Here is a 24,585-nt window from a genome sequence, read left to right as displayed (position 1 = left end):
GGTTATGAGTAGAGTGGCATAGAGTACAGTGGCGTTGAGTGGCACAGAGAAGATTATTTTAGAGTGAAGCAGCCTAGAGTGCAGTGGCATAGTGTGTAATGGTGTAAAGTGGTGTAGAGTGCAGTGGTGCTGAGTAGATTAGAGTGGCATTGAGTGAATTGGCAGAGTGCAGGGGCATAGAGTTGGTGTTGCAGAGTAAAGTGGAGTGGTGTAGAGTGGACTGGCAAAGAGCGGCACAGACTGGCGCGGAGTGGCTAGAATGGAGTGGCATACAGTTGAGTTGTGCAGAGTAGATTGGTGTGGCATAGACTGGAGTGGTGTAGAGTGCAGTGGCAAAAAGTGCAAAGGTGTAGGGTGGTAGAGAGTAGAGAAGCGTGAAGTGCCATCGAGTGCAGTGGTGTGGAGAGGTTTAAAGTAGAGTGGTGGAGAGCTGAGTGCAGTGGTGTAGAGTGGCATATTAATCTTGTGGAAGCACACTGTCATTACAGACAACACATTTTCAAATGAAACTACCATAACATTTGAAGACATAGTTTTACTAATAAAACTATTCAGTGCACAGACATAAATATGTGGAAATTGCATTGCCTAGTGTAATTATTTCTTTGATCATAATAAAGTATTTGTTTCCAACACTTCAGATATAAAAAATGTGCTGCATTTGCGTTTCTAATTCGGATATCTTCTGAAAAAAAAAAAAGTACAGTTCATTTAAATATTGTGTGCAGCAAAAAAAAAAAAAAAAAAAAATACTCTTTGCTCCATCCAGCAGACTGTCAGATATATCCCTTCACTTTGAAGTCAGAGAAAGAAAACTAAATAAGCGCCCTTGGAAGACAGAGCCTAACATTTGACCTCCGTCTCTGAATGCACAGCAAATAAGACGAGATAACAAGATTTACAGGCCTGTTTACAGAAAGGAGGGACTCTGTGGATACTGTAATTAAGGTTTTGGCAGGGTAAGGGACAAATTCATGCTGGACAGCCTAAAACAAATAGTCTTGCTTTCCATTTGTTGGCTTTGAGTTACAAGCCACAGAGCCAATGGCAAGCAACGGGCAGAATGCATTCCTAGGTCAATTTTCTGGATGTCCAAGATGTCTTTAGCAAACCAGACAGCTGTGCGGTCTGGTAGGCTGCGACCTGAAAAGGGCTGGACTCAAAGATAATACCTGTGGTACACCACATCATAGTTTGATGGCTTTGGACTGACAGAGGCACGGGTTCTGCCAGTAGTAAGAGTGCAGCCAGATGAAAGTTCACCGGCAGACACCCTAGTTATAAAGACACTCACGAAGAATGGCTTCAGAAATTATGTAAAAAGCTATCCAGGTCAAGACTGATCGGGTTTGCTGATCGACCCTGATCCAGCATGAGACAAAGTTAGTCTGTGACATTCAATGGTACAGTTTGTGCTATGGGCCGACCGAAACGTAACCTGAGAGGGGTCCAATTAACTGCTAGATTAAATGTAGTGCTAAACTTGTGGATGAATTAATTTTTCAAGATTTTTCACTGGATAGTGTAGGTGATATAAAGGTTTGTAGTTTGTTAAATCATTCGGATCCACTGAGGAGAAAGATTGACCATAAAGAACTGTAAAAGGTGGCCTAAGATCAGACCCCTTGTGAGAATGTGCAAGGATGGATAGAGGTGTATCGGCAGTGAGACCTTAAGTAATCTTTGCAGGTGCATGCTGACTATATGGACCAGAGGTCCTGGCACTGGGCTTGGTTCAGGAACAGACCAGACACAACAGCATCAACATCATAGCCCACCTGATGAGGAATGTAATAGCTGGGTATTTGAAGCAGAACCTGTTCAACTGAGGCACTTGTACTTGCTAGTACTTGATGAAAATTATCATCTGGTATTTTGGGGGACTATTCCTTAAAAATGAAAACTGATATTGTGAAGGCAAAAGTTAGGTTTTAACAGAAAACGCGTGGTTTCTTCTGGACAGCTAAGTTTGTGTGTCCAAAATGGATCTTGGATATTTTAGAGAAAATATATTTTTATTTCCAGAAACAGATATGCTGAGGAAGACAAAAGGTTGCAATTTTAAAACACATTTCAAGTTAATAGATGAATAATAATTTTGTTTGTGGAGGGGGGAACCTACTGCTGTGCTTATGTCATTTGTGCAAGAGGGTATGTAATGTTTTGGCAGTTATTTTATTAGTAAGATGTAAGCACTTAATATTGTAAAACGATTTTATGGAGTTTATGCTGCTAACCTCAACTGAAATGTTTTGAGGTGATTACTGATAAATCCTGTTTATGGTGTTCACTTTGAACATGTAGTCAATATTTTAATGTGATAAAATTTACTAGTAGCTCTGGAGGACTTTCCTTGATCAAAGATAGCTCTCACTAAGAAAACGGTTGGCGACCCCTTCCATAGACTAAGGCTGTGTGGTGCCTGGCCCCAGTTTTATTGCAACTAAATACAAGAAAATAAAGAGGTATGGAGGGCTACAAGATTGTCCTAAGTTGCTGAATAGTCTTGTTCAGTCAATCTGCAGCACCGATCTAAAAAACTACAGACTTAAAGCACAACTGTACCATGGGCCATTTTTGCTGTCATGTTTTATCAGGTTGGCCACTGAAGCGCCTCACGATAGGAGGTGAAAATTCTATCTTTTGCTAACATATCTCACAGAAGCTTAGCACTAGTCTTGGGGCGTGGGGGTGTGTTCCCATTTTCCACAGCACTGTAGCCAACCGAATAAGGGCTTTGCAGCAAAAGACTGAGAAAGCACTCATTTGGCAGTACTCATCGTCCTATCTAACAAACGTATCAAGGCTTTAAGGTTTGGAAGCTAGGGTAGGAGAGTGCCCATCACTACTTCGGACAGGATTGGAGCCTCAGAACTATTAAATATTCACCTTCAAGAGCAGGAATTAACTTGAGAGCTAGCTAGGCAGATCTCTCATAATGTTTGAGCTGTTAGTCTAACACAATGGTCGTCAAACTTTGTAAATCCGACTCCCTGGGGAAAAAAATAATCTGGCCTCCCTCCAATTTTTTCCCAGTTATTCTAATAAATTGGCAACGTTTAATTGTGTCTAGGCTCAAACATTGCAGTTATGTTTTGTTAGCGTTTTGAAAATGGAATCAAATACATGATGCCAAACATACTACTCTGGTAAGGCAGGCCTTACTAGCACGTAAAAGTATGCACAGCTTGATTATTAGAAGTGAGGGAGGGTTGGGAATTTTGAATAATATTTGGAGTCCTATTCCTTTTGACATATACGACCAGCTTGGATATAGATGACTAAACATGATAGTGAAGGCCGATTACAGAGCAGCTTACTGAGGTTCGTTTATTTCAGCTTAAAACCGAGCCATGTTATGAGGCGCCTCCCTGGGATCATCAGAGGTACCGCTAAGGCATTCTCTCCCTCTCCCCACTCGTTTGAAGACCCTTCGTTTAACATTTCTAGTGAACTAATGTTAAGCATAAGCACAAGCACATGGGCATTCTCCCGCCAGCCTAATGCCCAGCAATTAATAACAATATTATTAGTGTAACCTGTTTCTAGGCAGTGCCACCTTCAGCAGAAAGAACTGAGATTGTCTTTGACAATTAGTTGACATCAGGATAATCCCAGCCTCATCCACAGTGGAAATGGACCTCACAAACTTCTGATCAGTGAGTAATCCCACATCTCCTTCAACGACCAATAGGCTAATGCTGTGAAGTGATTACAAGGGGACAAGCTATCACTATAAATAACAACAGAGGAAATAAGCTTATGTAATAAAAGGCCTATTTACACCCATCATTCTTAAATATAAACACTGAGTAAGGGAGCCACCATGTTTTAGTATGTGGTGTAAACAACTACTCAATATATATTGTGTGTCTAAATATATATATTTTTTTTAACTATCATTTTATCCAGCACAGATTTAATCTTTGCATATATGATTGTAGCCTTGCCTACTGTAAAAGAGTAGTCTTTATTACATGCTGTGCATATTACTCTGCATCATGGTGCTATGCTGCACCATAAAAACATGTCTTACACCTTAATTAGGTGACGCTTTCAGCTACAGTATAAATAAAGACTTCTACTTGCCAGTCTTTCCATCTTCAGCTGCTCCATCCAAGCTGAAAAAGTTATAGGTTTCATTCTGCAAACTCCAGTCAATCACATTCAATGATTATCTTTGGACGACTCCTCAATCATTCCCCTAGTCTGCCACTGTATGCATCACCCATGACCACTGCAGAGTATCATCCAACACCTTATCATCCACCCTAACCATTCTCATTCTAAGTTCCTTTGCCAGAGACCATTCCAGTAAACCCCTTTCGCAATAAGCTACCATCAGGACTCCTGGTCAGATACAATGAATTGATATTTAAAACAGAAGAAAAACATCAGCACCAACCCCTTTCCTAAAATACCTTCTAAGAATAAACCAACCCAGCATCTACAGTCCTTGAAACAAATATCCCAAGGTGAATTTATGGATTTGGTCCAAGTAAGCAGACCTTCAGGTTGCCCTTCTGACCCTTGTCCACCACACATCTTCAAGAACATTCTTTTATCTAATTCTGCTGCCATACCTGTAAGAAGAATCATCAACAACTCTAACTACAGGAACTTCCTGTAGACCTGAAAAAGGCATACATATGACCGTTATTAAAGAAAACAAACCTAGACCCGAAAGACCCCAACAACTACAGACCAATCACAAATGGACCTTTCCTTGGCAAACTGATAGAAAGAGCAGAATTCGCCCAGATGTCACAATTCATTAAAGAATTCTATACTTTCAGACTTCCAAACTGGATTCCGCCCAGGAAGAGGCACTGAATCTGCACTCATAGCAATCTGAAATTATCTTAAAAAAACACAGTTAACCGCAATGGAGTTGCTGCACTACTTCTCTTGGACCTCTCGGCTGCCTTTGATACGGTTGACCATGACACCCTAAAATAAAGACTCCACGAAGCCGGCATAGAAGTGACATCCTACCTTCAAAAAAGATCTAATATCATCTCTCCTCCCCCCTTCTCGTCCAAACCCTACCTCACAAAAGCAGGGGTCCCCCAACGATCAATCATCTCACCTTTGCTTTTCAACATCTACATGATATATTTACCAGAACTGATCAATGATTTTCATCTCACATGTGTTATGTTTATTATTAAACGCGTTCCACAGTTGCTACGCGCTGTGTGGAACGCGTTGTGAGAAACGAACGGGAAAGCAGTTGAAGGAGTCACTTTTCCCAGTGGCTCCAGGCAATAAAGTGTTTAACACCAAATATCTTGTGGTGTTTTCACTACAATTTGGCGACGAGCACCTGGAGCCTAGGACTACGCGTGCTGTGGCGTTAGGAGTTCTGGGATGAAGCACAGCATTCATTTTGGGCTGACCACAGAGCGATTCATCGCGTTCTGAGCTGCGCTTTGCCGATTTCCTGGTGGGCTTGACGTTTTGAGCTGCGCAATGCAGATTTCCTGCTGGGTTTCACTGAGTGTTTTTACTGTCGTTTTTTCACTCGACTGCATAACGGAGTTGTGTTGGTTGTGAGCAACAGTAGCTTGACGCGACGTTCGCGCGCCAATGTTGTCATGACAACTTGAATGCCGGCTATGTATTTCGTACTGCGGCCATTTTGAAGGATCAGAAAGCATTCTTGAGTTTCGTAGCAACAAGTAATTTCTGGATGTGAACCTTTTGAGGATATCCTGCCATTTGTAACTATTCTTTGTGCTTCAAAACGTGCTGGAATTCATACATTCAACTTAACAAGTGTGCTTAGCGGTCATCTTTATTTGTTTGGAAATCTCCAGGGAAACCACGGATTACTAGCTGCATTTGGACTTTACCTCATAATATTATTTTTATTTTTGGCTTTCAATTTAATTTGAGAGTAGTTATTTATAATGGCAATGCAGAATTTCAGCATTTCTCCACCACAAGCATTTTGGCCAACAGGTTCTGAACCATCTATTAAGTGGTTAGAGTGGAAGGAGTACTTTATAAATTACATTGATGCAGTGGGTGATTCAGGCAACATGTCAGCAGACCAAAAAAAACGTATTTTGTTACATTCTTTGGGTCCTTATGGGTTAAGAGTGTACAACCAAATGTTAAAAGCTCCAGTTGTTGGGGATCAGAACGTTTTTGAGGCAGCATTGAAAGATCTTGACACTTATTTTGCACCGAAGGTTTGTATAGGTATTACTAGATATAAATTTTTCCAACGTAAGCAAAATGAGAATGAGTCAGTATATAATTATGTTGCGGAACTTAAAAAATTAGCCATTGATTGCAAATTTGGAGCATTACAAACCGACTTAATTAGGGACCAATTAGTTATGCATGTTCATAATCAGAGTATTCAAGAACGTTTGTGGGTGAATGGTGATTCATCACTTGAGGAGGTTATGAACATTGTGCGTAAAGCAGAGATGTCTGGTAGATGTGCCAAGGAATTATTGTCAAAAGTTAAGGAGTCTGAGTTTGTCTGTAAAATAAACTCCAAACCTGCCAGTAAGTCTTATAATGCCACCCAAACTTCCAGTAAGTCTTTCAATGCCCAATCAAAATCGTTTTCTAAAGAAAAAAATAGATGCTATAGGTGTGGTAGTAAGGATCACCTAGCGTATAGCAAGACATGTCCAGCTATCCAAAGGAAGTGTGGAAATTGTGGTTTAATTGGTCATTTTGCGAAGGTTTGCAGGAAAAAAGATAACGTCAAGTGTGTGTTGGAAAATTCTGAACAGGATGATGAAGAGGATGGAAAGGGTCATGGGTTTGGTAACGATAGTGTTATATGCTCTACAACAAATTTGATTCTGAATGTCAATGGGAAGCCAGGGAAAAACAAGCCTGAGTGTCAAATAAGCATTGGTGGAGTTATAATGAAAATTTTTGCTGATTCTGGATCACCTTATACCATTGTGAATGAAGAGGCATGGAGAGATAAATTCATAGGGAAATTTGGTATGGAGTTATGTGAACCTGATATACAACCACAAGGGTACAGTGGTGATAAAATTGATATGTTAGGTTATAGATGGTTAACCTTTAGATTTAAAAACAGATCCACTCGTGCTAAGCTGTATATAAGTAAGAAAGGACCACCAGTTCTTGGCTGGATTGATCAGGGTAAATTGCACATTGTCCTGGATCCAAACAGTGAAGAACAAGTGAAGGTGGTGGATGAAGAGTTGGACTTTGCAAGGGATCTGTTACGAAAATTTCCTTCAGTGTTTGACACAAACCTGGGAAATTTAAGGGGTTTTTAACACCGCATAATTTTGAAAGCAAATGCAGTCCCGAAGGTACACAAGGTTAGGAATGTTCCTATATTGATTAGAGACGAAGTTTCAAAGGAACTGGAAAGATTGGTGACTTTGGGAGTAATACAACCTATCGAAGCGTCAGAATGGATTTCTCCATTGGTGGTTACCAGACGCAGAAATGGAAAGATTCGGTTATGTGTGGACCTACGCCATTTGAACAATAATATTGTTATCAATCGTTTTCCTTTACCTAGGATTAATGAAATGGTTCTCTCTTTAAAGGATGCAAAATATTCTCCACTATAGATTTATCTGCTGCGTATCATCAGATTTCCCTTACGACTGATTCCAGAAAGTACACAGCATTTATTACACCTTTTGGCTGTTTCCAATTTAACAGGATGCCTTTTGGTTTAGCGTCTGCTGCTGCAGTGTTCCAAAGACTTATGTTTCAGTTATTTGGAAATAAATCTGGTGTAAAATTCTTCCAGGATGACATTCTAATCTATGGGAAGAACAGCATTGAACAGGATTCAAGATTGAAGGAGGTAATGAACATATTGGTGAAAAGTGGTTTAACTGTGGAACTTTCAAAATGTAAATTTGCAAGGGACAGTGTCACTTATTTGGGTCATGACATTGGAGCCCAAGGTGTCAGACCAAAAGAGTCTCTTGTGAATGCTATCAAAGATGCTTTGCTTCCAAGTTCTAAGGATGATGTTAGATCTTTTTTAGGTCTAGTTGAATACTGTGCTAAATTTATTCCACAATTTGCTGACAAAAGTTTCCATTTGAGACAACTATTGAAAAACAAAGTCAAATTTGAATGGTCTAAGGAATGCCAGGAAGAATTCAATTGCATGACTTCTGAAATTGATAAAGTCCAAAGCTTATACTGTTTTGATCCTAACCTGGATAACTGTATCTCAACGGATGCCAGTGGTAAAGGTTTGGGTGCGGTATTAAGCCAGAAGGATAAGGATGGGAAGGAATTTATAATATCCTTTGCCTCTAGAGCCTTGTCGCCAACAGAAGAAAAGTATCCCACAATTGAGAGGGAAGCTTTGGCATGTGCGTGGGCTCTGGATCACTTCAGGGTTTTTGTGTGGGGAAAACCTGTAACAATTTTATCTGATCACAAGCCGTTGGTGAAATTATTGACAACGGGGGGAACTGTTAATGCTTCTGCGAGGATTGCAAGATTGTCAATAAGAATGCAGGATTATGTTTATAAACTTGTATATTTACCGGGCAAGGATAATTTAGTAGCGGACTTCTTATCAAGAATGCCTACTAAATTGGAAGAGTGTGTGGATGAATGTTGGCATAATTTCCAAGTAGCTTTTGTTCATGCAGATGGTAGTCATGCTGTGTGCAGGGAAGAGTGGATATCTGAATATGATAAGGATACAGTACTAGTTGATGTAAAGACATTTTTGCAAGGAAATTGGCCGGATAAAAACAAATTGCAGGAAGAGGTTGGGCCTTTTTGGGAAGTGAGATCGCAGTTGTCCGTGGAGAATGGTACAATCATGAGGGGTGAGCGGATTATTCCTCCCAGAGCTCGAGGGAAGTAATTGTGGATCTATGTCACCAAGGACATTTTGGCATTGTAAAAACAAAGGGTGTGGAAAGAAGTTTATTTTGGTGGCCTAATGTGGATGTTGAGGTTGAAAGATTTGTGAGGAATTGTTCCAAGTGTTCAAATGCCGACAAGACGTTACAAACATTAAGACCGCCAATGAATTAACATTTTTTGCCGAAACAACCATGGGAATGTGTGGCAATTGACTTTGCGGGACCGTTTGGTGATGAACAAAAATACGTAATAGTGTTGATGGGTCTCTTTTCTAGGTGGCCTGTTGTAGAAATTGTTGAGAGGGTAGACACAAGATGTATTTTGGAATTTTTAGATAAAGTTTTTGTGTCTGAAGGTTTACCTACAGTGGTGCTAAGCGACAATGGTGTTCAGTTCTTGTCCAAGGCATCGAAAGATTACTTCAAAAGAATTGGCGTAAAACATAAAACTACTTCCCTTTATAATCCTAGTTGCAATGGCATGGTGGAAAGGTTCAACAGGGTGGTTAAGGGAGTTATTCAAGCAGCCTGTGCTTGTGGTACGGATTGGGAGGTACAGTTGCACAAGGCTGTTTGGGCATACAGGGTGATGAAGAATGAGGTAACAGAATTATCGCCTTTTGTAATAATGAGAGGGCGGGAGCCTAGGACCAAATACAGTTTAAACTGGTTGCATCAGCGTAATGTGGTACAATGGTCTTTAGAATCAGTTCAGAATAGGATGAAGGAAAAACATGCTGTTCTGAAAAAACGTTACGATGAGCAGCATGGTACAAAACCAGTTGACATTGTGGTTGGCGATTGGGTTCGTGTTAAGAAACCGTTTAAGGTCAGGAAAGGATATAGTCAGTTTTATGAACCAGAAGAAGTTGTAGAGGTTTTGAACAATGCAGTCAGGTTGAGCAATGGAAAGGTATGGAATCTTAAACGGGTGGCCAAGGTGCGTAGGGAAGCTAGGAGTCACAATAGTCACAATTCCTCTACGTCTAATTTTAGATGGTTGGAAGAGGAAGAAGGTGATACTGTAAGTAGTGAAGGACTATGTATGGAGAGTGTTGAATGTGAGAATAATGCAGAGGTTTGTACGGGTGGAAGTGAGAATAGTGCTGAGATGAATGAGGAGATTGGTGGATATGAGGCTAGTGCTGAAGCGAACAAGGATGTAGAAGGCGTGGTTAGTGAGGCTTTGGATGGAGGGAAAGGAAGAGTGAGGAAACCACCCGATTGGCTTAAGGATTTTGTGTGGGGGGGAAAAGGTTGTTGAGTTCATTAAGTAACTTATAGGAATTGTATGTACTCATAGGAGTTGTATGTATATAGTATATTTTTAGTACAGCTGCTAGAACTTCTTTAGCACTTCTGTTAAATTTCAATGTTTGGTTTATGTTCATTTCAATCATTTATTTTCTTATTTGTATTCATTATTTTTTTTTTCTTTTCTCTGTATTGAAAGGAAGGGGATGTGTTATGTTTATTATTGAACACGTTCCACAGTTGCTATGCGCTGTGTGGAACGCGTTGTGAGAAACGAACGGGAAAGCAGTTGAAGGAGTCACTTTTCCCAGTGGCTCCAGGCAATAAAGTGTTTAACACCAAATATCTTGTGGTGTTTTCACTACAACATGCTACAACTATGCAGATGACACAAATACTACTTAAATTAGAATGCCCCAAAAACATTGAAAACTCACAAATCTTTAGTCGCCTCAGAGCCGTTAATCAGTGGATGACCTGGAGCCATCTCAAACTAAATGCCCCCTAAACAGAAATACTCACATGTGGTGACTGGAAACGTTATGGCCCACTGTGCGCCTGGCCTGACAATCTCGGACCACCTCCTCCATTATCCAAGGAAGTTAAAAACCTTAGAATAACCATGGACTTCAAGTTAACTATGAATGCCCAAGTGGACAAATTAGCACGAACAAGCTTCATCAACTTGAAGACTCTACGACGCATCTTGCCCCACCACGGATTTCCAAACAAGGTGCAAGCTACTATCTCGCTTGTACTATCCAAACTTGATTATGCCAATGGCTTCTACCATGGATCTACTACAACGTATTAAAAACTCCATAGCCAGGCTACTATTACATGTGAAGCCACAAGCCCACATCTCCCCTGCCTTGAGAGCACTACACTGGTTACCAGACGCCAGAAGGTGCACTTTCAAGCTGCTTTGTATCACCCACAAAGCTATACATGGAACAGGACCGCTTTTTGATCAAACAAAATAACCAAATACATTCAACAAAGAAACCTCTGATCAAGATTGACACCCCGTCTTAGAACACCACCATACAAGAAAAAGACTATAGGTGGTACATCCTTCTCCGTTCAAGCAGCCAATCTATGGAATTCATTACCCCCAACTTCAGAAAACTACTCAAAAGTTGGCTCTTTCCTTCATAACCACCATATTCAAACAGCTATGGACTGCATATGCCTATGTTGATAAATATTTTTCTGATTATGTGTATATTCTAGTTATATATAGTTCTTTAGAAAATATGTATCGCTACTATGTCATAACAATAAACTACACACATACTCTTTAAACCTGTTTAATGTATAGTCACTCATGGTTTAAATATATAAATGTATGTACATATAGGTGTGCGTATGTGTGTGTATTCATGTGTGTGCGTATATATATGTGTGTGTGTTATTCTATGCTTAACATGTTCATAGGTCACTGCATAACTCCTAGATATGTTATACTAGATATTTATGAATCTCTGCTCTCATCTTATATCACACTTATCTACCCATCACGTCATGTCTCATTTATCTCACCCTGCTACTATGATCTCCCTAACCCTTTCCACAGACTCTTCCCTCCTCCACCCCTCTTTACTCACCCCAAGCCTAAATCCTATTACCATAAACTCCCAATTAACACTTCTGGATTCTTCCCTCCTCCACCCCTCCATTACTCCAGTCAAACTAACAAACTCACATATCCGCGGCTCAAATTAACTCATAACAATACTAAAAGTGTACTCATATTTCCCTATACTAATCCACCAATTCCTTTTGGGTTCCGGAGTAGCATGCTACTCGCAGAAAAGCGATTCGACGCCTCAGAGGTAGTAAGCGCTATATAAATACTATTACAATACGAATCTTTTTGCCAGTACTAACGCCAGCAGAGCAACTTTATGTTCAATTTTAATGCCTTTGAGTTTATGTATGATCTTTAACGTACAACATTTTATCAATGTCTTTATGGTTATATGTTATTGTTGTCAGCCTGTTTGTTGCCGCTAGGCTGTATTTGCTGACCTTGCATGCCCATGCCCCTAGATTGTATGACATTACTATGTCTGGCGGGGGGGGTTAGGGGGGACCAAAAAAAACAAAAAACACTTGTTCCATAAAGTACATGCTGTTATAAAATTCTCTCCACAACATAAGCTTTGTTTTGAGTGGATTCATTTTCATATGGGTGTTCTATAGCAGGGATCTTGTGTTTAGTGTTTCACCAACTAGCTTAAGCACATTTGGACAGTTGCATCAGTATTCTGGTCATACGAAACAAAGAACATCCAATTTGATTCTATATAAGGTTAGCAACCAGCTCCAGGTGTACACATTCCTTGCATTTTAGGAAGTAGCCTTGGACAGGAAACGGATTACACACCTGTACCTTTTTAGTCTGGTCACTAATAAGCAAAGTAGTAGAAGGTCCTTTTATTTAAAAATTACTAATCATGCAATTCCCCCCATACAATCCGACACATTGGGAGCATATTTCCTAACGTGATAAGGAAGTTCCCTACAACAAACATGGAACTATGCAACGGATAGTCATATATAATAAGTAACAAGCATCTTCAATCCTGGGGGGCAGTTGTACAAGAATGGCCTTACCAAGAGGCCAATGTCTAGTTAGGGATGTCCAAGCTCACAAACCATAGATCTAACACTCAGCCACATTTGATGGATGCATAGTCTTTGCACCACAAGTGCCCTTGGTTCAGACAGCAAGTCAATGGAGCATCATTAAAACATCGTACTTAAAATAGGGGAGGTAATCCTAAATACAATAAAAATTGCTCAATACCCTTTTTAAGAATGCTGCTACATCTCATACTGAAGTGTTAAAATGTCTACCAACAAAAATAATTTCATCAAAAGAGAAAGACATAATCGTGCAAAACATTTACACCACCAGCAACTTTACATTTTCACTTCACCGTGGCATGCCTCTGCTTTTCACACCATATAATCATGAAATACCACACTGAGCTTCGAAAAAAAATACATCTGCAACAAGGACAATCCCACATGCATAACAAAAAGCATCCTTTCTTACTTCCTAGAAGTGGGTCAAACAAAATCTCTGATGAAGGAAGGCATGGCAAGCTACACAACTGCCACTCCATTACCCTCCTCATCTTAGGAAACTCACTCGACCCCCCCAAAAATACAATCCACCGTTTACTTCCTGTGTCACCTGCATGCCAATCAAATTCAATCAACCAGGTAATTTACTATGGAAGATCCACATAAACGGCGACAGACACACAAAACCTTGCTCTTCTAATTTAATACTGAAATTTCAAAATACAAACAACTTATTAAAAGTAGGCTCTCAGTGCTGTCCCAAGACCTTGGAGCCATCTTTAACACCTCAGATCATCCTTGACTGTCCATACACTTACTACCATCATCACAGAAACATCCACCCTAGAACTACTCACCATTTCCACTCCAATGCGTGTTTTCCTTCTCTCCCAGGATACGTATGTGCTGCGACATGCATTCTGCAACCTCACAAGACACACACAGTTGTTTTGTTTTTTTATACTTTAAATGCTCTTTTCTCTATTGAGATCAGGCCAGGCCTCTCCTTGAGGGGAAAAAAATCCTAAAAACAGACATGCATGCGTTAAATCGAGGGGAGCTGGCTTAATTAAACTAAACGATACTTAAAAATTACTTACATAACTCCATATGGAGACACAGAACACCAGTCCAGAGGCCAGGACAGCATTGCCATATTTATCATGGAAATCGGGTCCAGCTTTATGATGGCTCTGTCTTGCTGCAATCCTCTGAACGCCACGAGCTAAAATATGTGGAAAACGATTTATCTACAATTTTGAAGGTGTAAATATCTTCTCAAAGCAAAAATATTAGAGCAAAACAAGTGTATAAATGCATCCATATTCAGCATTTTGATTTTATGGCAAGAACAGAAGCAAACATAACTTATTTCCTTCTAATGCTTACGGCTAACATTTATAATAAAGCCTGCAGATATCCCGGTGTGTGCAAAACTTAGAAATCCATGGGTGGCAGAAACAAACCTATCCTCCTTTGTTGCTCCTCTTTCAAATTATTTTTTTCATCCTCAATTTAAGTTTAACTCTTCACTTTAACAAGGTCTCTATCATTGTTCTTCCTTGTGAATAAAAAGGATTTGCGTTTACATACCTTGTCGTACATTCAGAGTTCATAACGAAGGTTATACCCGATATAAGAATTCTCTTTCTTGACAGAAGTCACTATCTGTTAACTGTTTCCTAGTACCTTTCTCTTAAACAAGAACACTAACCCTGCTAAGTAAAGCCAATGATGGCATCTCATGCTCTGAGCCTCTGACCTGCACCCAGCACATTAAACGTTGCCTCATTACAAGCACTCATTATAAGTTAATTAACGTTATGCAGGGAGCTAATCCTATGGAGGGCTATAAGAGTATGGTATCCAACACAATAGTAGTACTAATCAGTGGTCATCTTCAACATTTGAAGCATTTTCACTTCACACAAGGCAGTCTACTCCAGCACTAGAGGAGTAAAATCTGACACGATATAGGAGGTGATTCAGGATTGCAGATATACAGTCATGGCACTAATGACAGGAAACGGGTAGGTTGACAAACGGGCTGGCTAATGTGAAATGTGGGGTATAATCTTTTATACAAGCTATAAAACTTATGTTTTCTTCTCATTGACCTGGTTAGTACGAGGACTCGCTATTGGCGTTTTGCAGCCCAACTATACTAATATAGTTCTTCTAAAATGACCGAAAGTTCATTAAAATACTTTAAAAGAACACCAAGGCCTCATTTAAGATCGAAGCAATTTAAGGGCTAGTGTTTGATCTTCAGCCTCTGTACAACTGGAGTAAAGGGCCAGAAAGAAATCTGAAGTAGACGTATATTGTCTGGGGCAGTTTGTCAATCAAACCGATTACTGACCTTTTATGTCTATGTATGATTCAACTAATGCCAGCCTAGGAGACCCCTCCTGAAGGGAGGAAGTCTAAGTGCCCAAGTCCCCAAATGACAGCCTATAAACTACATCTCTGAATGCATTAACACGTGGATTTATAGTTTAAAATAAATATCACTTTTACTAGAAAAACAATGAAAGACCAAATATTACACAGTGATTATAGGTAAATCTTCCTTTAACACCAAACGACATTGGTTGCCATGATGTAAATTTCTGTAAATGTAGCAAACGTGACCAAAGAAAATGAACGAGAGAAACATTTTTAGCAAGGCTGCAAATCATAAATTCATCGAGTGCTCGGGATAACAACAGCGACAAAGATGACTGAGGAACAGCAGTGTACAAGTTCCAAACAAGCACTGGAAAGCCAATACGTTTGGTGCTGGCTGCAGATTCTGCAAAACGTTATAATTGGTGAGGAAAGAAGTCGGGCCCTCCTTAACAAAAATAATAATAATAATAAATTAAATCAATCACGCTTCAAGCAAAACTATTTTTGGTAATTTGATTTCACAAAATATCACATTTTGCCATTGCAGCTGCTGGCACTTAAGGAACTACGTTGTGCGAGGATGATTTTCACAGCCATTGGCTGAAATGGGATAACCCACTTGTCTCTGTTGTGCTGAAATAGGGGGAGGAATAATGTGAATAACAAACCAACGGGTGAAGAGGATGGTTGAAAGTCCCTTAATATGAGATTATACATATAATAAAAAATGGGGGTGGAGAGAATGCAGGTGAGACCCAGAGCACAGCTAAGGATGAAACTACCCAAAGTGTGGTAATGTGGACCGGTCCATAAAGCTAAAGGTGAGACGGGCCTACAGTTGAAGTGTCCAGAGAGCAGAGCCTGTTTTATTTTATCCAAGTGAAGATCGGAAAAGAAGTTCCTGAGTGGGGCGAGGGGGGTGGGAGGGGAAAAGGTAGAGCAAGGCAAAAGGGGGCAGACATGCAGAATGTGACTTCTGTCCCCGGAATGGTCCTGGCACTGAATTTGCCAAAAGAAACCTAATGTGCATGAAAGCAATACTTAATAATAAGTCCACAACTACATTCGCTAAAGACTACATTCGCTGAAGGCTGAAATTAAAATGATCAATAGAATTATGAACATCAAAAACATTAGAGGGAATATAACCTTCCAATGTAGCATACATAGAGTTCATCTAACCAGACATGCCCAATATCAATATAAAATCACATCACCTATTAACAACAATGATGCTCTGCTGAAAGGTGGTGAGGCTTGGGCCCTGGTAATATGGGTTGCAACTTGAGCCACTGCATTTCATCTGAAATTGTCATCCTGGTAAGACTGCTTCAAATCCCTGGGCCCAAATAAAACACACAAAAAATTCTACACATCCATGGTTACGAACACCACTTTGGTTTATTTACAAATATTTGGAATTCTTAGAGAAATCCAGGAGTACTCCGCAGAACCTGAGAAGGTTGCAACCTTTAAGAAGTACTCACGCGGACAAGACATGACACATACATAATTACAAATGGCGAACAATTACAAATATGAAGTATTTGTGATTCAGAGCCTTCTCTTCATAGGTAAAAAATTATTCCTAGTAGAGAAAATCCTCAAACCGTCTGGGAATATCAACAAACTTTTAAGTCTGTGCATGTTTGCTAAATTTCCAAGGCATTCCGTCCCTGAACACCCACTCCGGCCAGACACACCCACAATGGGTTTGTAAACAAGACTACATGCGCCTAAAATTGTAAATATGTAATTCTAATGGTGAAACCACAACTTTGCACACACATTGTTAGACCGTCTCCAAAACCAGCTATTAAGTTAATGTACAGCATTCTTTTGCTCCACAACTAGATTCAAGTCCACAGTAGTAATACCATATTATCTTGTTGGGTCCATTAAAGATTTCAGTAATTTAAAACAGAGCTCAATCCAAATAGTATGGCACAGAGCAGAGAGGCTTAACTTAAAACGTGTAAAGCATTTAGAAGAACCAAAACAGTTAAAAAGTGCCAAAAAAATAGTAAACACTAATGCACGTCAACTGGTCACAGTAGATGAGGCCCTAGGTGTATGATTTGAGGTCAACCGGAATGAAGTGCAGGACAGATACATCAACCAGGTTTGATCCAGTCAGAGACTTTACCTTCAGACTTAGTCTTGAATTGGAAATTATAGTCTTTCGGAGGGGCAAGTCAGTAGGCTGTATCTGAGACTGGCTGAAAAATCCAAAATGTGTGTCCATGGAAGTTCTCTCACTAGTTGGGATACTCTTAGCACCTTTGCACGGTCAAATCTTCTACGTTCGGACTTAGTTCCTTTTTTGGAGGTAGGAATTGTTCAGAAGGGCAAGTATGCAGCCTTCACAAGGTCAGATACATTCTCTGCAAGATACCAATGAGACAGATGTGCTGCAGACAAAATTCTGAGCAGAAGAAATCTGAACCTTCAGCCCAGAGGAAATGCAACTTTGTCAAACAGACTTGACCGGTATGTTGTGGTCCAAAGTTGCAAAGTCCCTGGTTTTTCAGGCTGTTAACAGGAATACATTTAGACAAAGCCAATGGCTCCAGGATCTCAGAAACCACAGTTGGGGGGGTCAAGACTCGCCCAAGCAGGTTCCAGGGCAGCCCCAGTTGGAATGGGTCAGGCTGGGCTGTTAAGGTTGAATGCTTCTGGTGTGACCCAATAGCTTAATAGATCAACCACTTGACACTTGGAGTGAACATCTCTGTCCTGGGTACAAGTGAGAGCAGGTTCAGCCTTAATGGTCTCAAACACCAGGTGACAATCCTCCTGTTCTTCCACAGTTGCGGAGTGTTCCTAAGGAGGAAAGTGCACAGTGGCACACATTTAGGCCTGGTACTAGCTTGTGGGTACAGGTCACCCGGGCCCCCCACCCCCAAACTAAATACAGTCAAAGTTCCCATTTCCCTACTCAGATCTGCAGCAGGTCCTGTGAGCCCTACTGCAAACAATTCCACACTGCCCCTCATTCCGTAATTCCAAGATAATGAACCTCATCGCTTTGCGCAGAGCTTGAGTGCCCACCCAAAGGCGTGGCCACAGTAATTTGCAACCCCTCCTTTGCGGTAATTTCAAACTAGTTATGGGACAGCTCCTTCCGCACTGGGATTGAATCTTGCCTGACTGGGGGGGCACAAGGAGAAGAGCCAGTGCAGGTATTATATGAAACCTTAGCAACACAAAAGGATGATGGACGGAGTGCTGACAATGCAAACACTCACCCCCAGTCACAGATCTGGGTTTAATCCACTGTTCTTTTGCTCACCATGCCACCCCAGTTTGGACACAGCCATATGCAAATCAGTCTTGACTCATGGGAACAGTCCAGCCCTTTTGTTTTACTAAAGTTGCCCTTAGTGGGAAGGGTATGCCCAGACGTGGGTCCCTTGCTCACTGTGCCACTGGATTCAAGCTAGCCTGGCTGATGAAGGGTGAAACCCTGAAACCGGTCCCAGGATGCTTGTTTCCGGTCCAGTGAGGACCTGGCTTGGCAGTCCGGGCTGGACTGTTCCCATGAGGAACAGGGTCAAGACTGATTTGCATATGGCTGGGTCCAAACTGGGGTGGCATGGTGAGCAGAAGAACGATGGATTAAACCCAGATCTGTGACTGGGGGGGTGAGTGTTTGCATTGTTCAGCACTCCGTCCATCATCCTTTTGTTTTATTATATGAAACCTGTCTGTTACAGGAGAGGCCCCTTTGAAGTTAATTAATAATTTCCTGGGCACTGTCAAAGTGTTCATCTTGCCAGACGAAGAGAAACACCTCCCCAACACCCAGCGGTGGAGCAGTTTTCACACCTCACTCAGGCACTAAGAGAGCTGGAGAGTAAGGCAAATTAGTATTCAGGGGCTCTAGAAAGGAAAAAGGCAACTTTCTAAAAGCACTGTATCCTTAATATGTAATTAACTTTCTGCACGTCACTTTTAAATAAAATGTATCCTGTCCTATGGGCTATAAGGCCTACTTAGAGGTGACATTATTATTTAAGAGAAAGGTTTAGACTTTTGGAAAGGGATTATTTGGCAGGATAAATTGCAATTTTTATACAGCCACAGTCAGACTACAATGGTAGACATGCAGCAGTGGTTACACTTACAGTGGACGGCACAATGGATGCAACAGTCCAAGTTTGGCATTTAACTTACAGGCCCTGGGTACACTTTGCACCATATATTAGGGAATTGGGTAAAATGAATATGCCAATAATTTAGGATAATAACCCATTTCAAATTGTTTTAGGGGTCAGAGCACATTCTCTTGACAGCAGTGTCCCATTGTGTGGATTCTTAAAAAAAAAAAAAAAACAGCAATAAACTTCAGCAACAAAAATGAGGGTGACCACACAAAAAGGGCTTTTGCTCAACAATAACATACGTAAAACCCTTAACAAGTATGGACCCCCTTCGGTCAATGAGACATGATGAATATGGGCCTGATTACGATCTTGGCAGATGGGGTTATATCGAATATCTGTCACATTTGTAACTGAACATTCCAACTGCCAAGATCGTAATCAGGCCCTATACGACAGCTAACAAACATCTAAAAAAATATTTAGAGGCATGGAAATTGGACATGTATCCATTTGGGTCCCACTGACATACAATAATGTGTGCTACATTCTGATGTGATCATGCCCTGTGAAAATAAAGCTTTTCGTTTAAACTCTAGACTACCAAACTCTGAAAAAACATCCTTTCTTTGGTCCACTGTTTTGGAGAAAAAAATGAACATCCCATCATATCTGCCCATCTCGTTAACAGGTATTACTCTTTTTGTCCGGTGTGATGATGCCACCAGGGCACTCTGTTACCGGGTAACATGGACTGCAAGTGAATGCAATTATCTTTTTAAGTGGAATTCTCTTCATGTCCTCTTTTAAAGTGACTTTTGGCAATACGTTTTGATGCAGTTCACAAGTAATACTGAATTCCTAATGTATTCATTGTTTCAGGTTTCTTAAAGTCATCACAATCAGTAAAATCTGAGTGCTACAATAGAAAGATAGCAAGGAATCCCATAAGATAAAAAAATAGAAATCAAGAAATATTATAGTTCATAAAAATACAACAAGCCATGGTCTCTTAAACTAAGGCCTTCTTTGCTGTCACTGTGTTCCAATGTTACATTCCTCTATTCACAAAAATGTTTACCACTGAATATTCAGGTATTGTTATTCACGGAATATTCAAATGTAACAGTGTCTATGAAAGTGTACTTCCTCTTCTGGTTTCTGCTTCAAATTGATAGTTGTTTCGATGTTTGGGTAAGTTATTGTTTATTAAACGATTAAAAACGATACTCATATTTGCAAATCGAGCTCTCTCAGACGTAATGCGGGTATTCAAGCAAAAAAAATGAAAACCTCTGAGAAAGTGACTATCCCTTTTTAACTTTTTCAAACATTGGTTTAAGAATAGTTTGGCGTGCTAACGTGAATTCTGGGCAATGGTAGAGTAGGTGGGAAACAGACTATCTTCTATAATTGCAGAATATAAAATGAGGAGTTGCAATGGCATTGTTCCTCCACCCTTAAGTACTGTGAAGCAACATGGATCGGTAAGTTAAACACCTGCCACCGACTTCCATCCTTCAGGTGTCGATACAAAGATTACCTTTAAACGGGAGAAGCAACAGAGATATGGGGCGTTTACACATGGCAGAAGTACATTACGTATCGCTATAATAAATAAATCAGGCATTAGATACGAGTCATTGTTACATCTCAGCGGGGGGGGAGGCACATCAGAACTTGCCAAATGTTTGAAAATAGAAGTTAAAAGCATGCCTTGGTGCATTTAAGGAGTTGGAGTGATAGTTGACACACTACATTTTTCGTTAGTAAAGTCAACTTGGTGCTCAAGGGCGCGACTTTCCTCTGGCAAATGACATTACAGGTTTAACAGGCCGCAGGATTTGAAAGACCTTTTTGGGATCACTGTAACGTAGGATTAGTCTTTGCGTAACAAGGGTATCTTTAATTGACTACAGGGACACATTTTATTGTCAACAGATCAGAAATGTCAGGAGAGTTTTCCAAGCGGTGGGGTTGGTGCAGAAAAGGACTGTACGCTTATCTTTTAGACTGGTCAGCTGTCTAACAAAAACTAGGTCTACACTAGGAAGCAAGGTTGGACTACATCGTTACTACGCGGATAAAACAATACATTTGTAACATTTGAAAACTGCAGTTATGCAAACGTACCCTTCTTCCATTAACCTATTTGCATAAATTATAGTCCGTCAGTGAGAGCACGAAGAACATGCACAGAGGAAGGCTAGTGCCCTCTTACACTGACAGAACGAACCCCCGAAAGCCCATCACTCATGTTGGAAGAGACAAAATACCAGCCACGCTGTGGATTTCAAACACCACAGCGAGCCCGTCACCAGAATATCGCCCGGTCCTTACCAGACAGCGAGAGCGCAGTTCTAGCCAGAGGAAACATGACTGCACGGAGAGCAGGACACCGGGTGCACTTCCCACTACAGTACCCTTGAAAGGAGTGAAAAACAAAATGGCCACTTATCCTCCACCGGAACTTCCGGCGAAGGCAATAAAGGCCGCGGTGGAAAGCGGAGGGTCCTGCCTACGAATCCGGCGGCCATGTTGGAAACAGGGAGGAACTGGTCTTTCTAATAGCGGCGTGGAGATAATCAGATTTATTGTAAAAGTAATTTGCAACTATGATGTAAATATTTAATATTCTGTAAAAACAATTCATTTCGCATTTGTTTTAGTAATTTAACTTGCATCACTCAAGTTTGACTACGTTTTAAGTTGAGCAGAATTGTTATCCATACATAGAGGCGGTCGAATATCTTAGACAGGAGAATAGTTTATTGGGGTTAGAAGTGAATTAATTGAAGTATTACACGTATTCCTAGCCCCCATGTATTTTGAGAACAACGGATCTTTAACAATAATGCCAAGATCCGAGCGTCCTCGGGTACACGTGTTCTGGGAAATGTAGTTTCTCTGACGCTGTGACACTACTGCTTCACCGAGTATGTTGTCTATAATAAGTATATATTAGATTTTACCCTTAAGATTAATCATGTTGTATGTACATCGTGTTGTACACTCCGACACTGTGATACACGCATGAAGACAATCCCAAAAATGGAAGGCAATCAATAATTTTTTTCGCTCCATAAATTATCGGCAGGCGACATGGAAGACCACCTATACAGCGATCGGTGATCATTCACAAAAAACACGAGATTCCATTACCACAAAGTGCACACATGTTCATTCAGTCTTTAATTAGATACATTTCCCCATTGGCGTCAGAGTGTCAGGATGGCCGAGTGGTCTAAGGCGCCAGACTCAAGAGTAAAATCTTCCCCCGATGGGTGTTCTGGTCTCCAACTGGAGGCGTGGGTTCGAATCCCACTTCTGACACAGTCAAATTTTTGCAATGTGATGGTGAAATATTTTTTCTTAATAATTAACAGCTTTCTTTTCCATCTAATTTCATATCACATAAATATTTTAATTTCAGTAACACGTTCTGAGTAGTTTATTCAATAAATACCATGTTTTTCCTAAATGCAGCACATAATTGACTACTTGTTGTAAGTCCAGCACACATTCAGCTGTACTATGAGTTTCTCAGACTTCCGAACTGCCCCCTGTCCTCTAAACTGTGATCAGCCTCAGTCGGCAACATGGGTAAAACTAGAAACAAATGTAGCTGCCTTTTTCTAGTTATTCACATGTGAAATCGAATCTGAAAGTTGGTGCTAGTATAGTTTTTCTCACACTAAGAAATCATGACAATGCTTCCAAAAATACACTCTTCATATGTGACGACGAGCGGCTAAACCATGCATGCCAACATTTTAGAAGAGGCAAGTGGGAGATTAAAAAACATAACCTGGAGAATGGATTCCCCCCATATGGAAGCAGAGGTAATTTCAGGCGGGAGACACCCAAAATAAAGCCTTTTTTTGGCATAACAATCGTGAGTCTTCCGCCTTAATCGTGTCTATTGGCATGTATGGGCCAAACACACCCATTTAGTTCAGTGATAAAATTACAATGAGTTATTGACTTTGTGGCCCTCGCATAATCATTACAGGAAACCTGGGCCCCAATGAATCTTTATTGGAGTCCAGGGATCTCTCAGTCATTACTGAAAGCCTGAGAACATAGCCTAAGCATTTTCGATGATTTGTACTGCAAAACACTACGCAAATAATACAAAAATAAGCATAATCAAACAAATACATTTTTTAAATTCAGAAATAAATATTAAAAAACTAATTTTTTTTATTTTAATAGGAAGGTCGGAGCTTTTCTGAATGCAATTTAGGCAACTCATCGTCCATAGGGTGACCACCTGGCATTGAGGCAAATTCTGGACAGGACTGGAAAAAATTGAGGACAAAGAGTCAAAATTCAGGACAAAAATTCAGGACGAAGGGTCAAAATTCATGACAAAAATTCAAGAACAAACGTCAGGTTTACAGACACACCCAAGAAAGGCCATACCCCATTACGTCACCAGTGCATTTATTTACTCTTTTTTAACATAGCACTATTTATTCACTGTGGCCTTTTTGTGATTGCCTCCTAGTATGCTACATTCAGGTGTCACATTACGTCCTTGTTCAGTAGTAAATTAATATCCTACAGCACTGTGTCAGGGCCATCACCTCTACCCAAATCTACACAATCTTTCAAAAAGAGAAAGTAACAACAACATTTTGATTATCTTTCTGAACATTTTAAAACCCCTGGCAAACAGTTTGGGAAACATTAAGGTAATTAACCTTTAGCTAGTATAAACAAATTGAACAAAAACATCTGACTCACCCCAACCGCCCATGTACTTTCAACCTAAAAAAGAATAAATGAGGCAGGGCAGTTGGTGTGGGTAACAGTCTCACACCTAATGTCAGGATGTGAGGTACGGACAACTTGTCTGTAGTCTCACAGCACTAGAGTGTATGCCTGGGACTCTACATTTATCTCAGAACTGGGAGCCGGACTACCAATGAAAGACAATAAAAGAGGAAAACTCTTCTGGTGCAATGGTCCGCTGTTCGTGCTTGTGAAGGGTAAGCAGGGGCCAGACTCATAAAAGGTTGTGCAAGGCAATTGCACGCTTTGTCCATGTGTAGGAAGTTGGCTCTGTATGCACTATTTCAAAGTAAGGAATAGTATGCACAGAGTCCAAGGGTTCCCCTTATTGGTAAGATAGTGGCAAAAAGAGATAATACTAATGCTCTATTTTGTGGTAGTGTGGTCGAGCAGTAGGCTTATCAAAGGAGCAGTGTTAAGCATTTGTTGTACATACACACAGGCAATAAATGAGGAACACACACTCAGAGACAAATCCAGCCAATAGGTTTTGTTATAGAAAAATATCTTTTCTTAGTTTATTTTAAGAACCACAGGTTCAAATTCTACATGTAATATCTCATTTGAAAGGTATTGCAGGTAAGTACTTT

General features: G+C 40.4%; 1 protein-coding gene and 1 non-coding gene across 2 annotated transcripts in view; one reads left to right on the top strand and one right to left on the bottom strand.

Annotated features, from left to right (window-relative positions):
* The window catches only part of COX7B (cytochrome c oxidase subunit 7B), a 33,139-nt gene extending 11,476 nt beyond the window's left edge, over nucleotides 1-21,663 (bottom strand). The window contains exons 1-2 of the mRNA XM_069211085.1: nucleotides 21,539-21,663; nucleotides 13,805-13,929 (exon numbers count right to left, since the gene is read on the bottom strand). Of these exons, the coding sequence (XP_069067186.1) occupies nucleotides 13,805-13,929; nucleotides 21,539-21,575 (162 nt within the window). The 5' untranslated portion in view covers nucleotides 21,576-21,663. The remainder of the gene's footprint in view (nucleotides 1-13,804; nucleotides 13,930-21,538) is intronic.
* Nucleotides 21,664-22,423: 760 nt separating this feature from the next.
* Nucleotides 22,424-22,531, top strand: TRNAL-CAA (transfer RNA leucine (anticodon CAA)). The gene is made up of 2 exons: nucleotides 22,424-22,461; nucleotides 22,486-22,531. It is a non-coding gene; the product is annotated as a tRNA-Leu (tRNA).
* Nucleotides 22,532-24,585: the final 2,054 nt, after the last annotated feature.

Source organism: Pleurodeles waltl, chromosome 2_1, assembly GCF_031143425.1.
Source record: "Pleurodeles waltl isolate 20211129_DDA chromosome 2_1, aPleWal1.hap1.20221129, whole genome shotgun sequence".
NCBI classification, from domain to species: domain Eukaryota; kingdom Metazoa; phylum Chordata; class Amphibia; order Caudata; family Salamandridae; genus Pleurodeles; species Pleurodeles waltl.
This window is presented reverse-complemented; position numbering and strand designations above follow the sequence as displayed.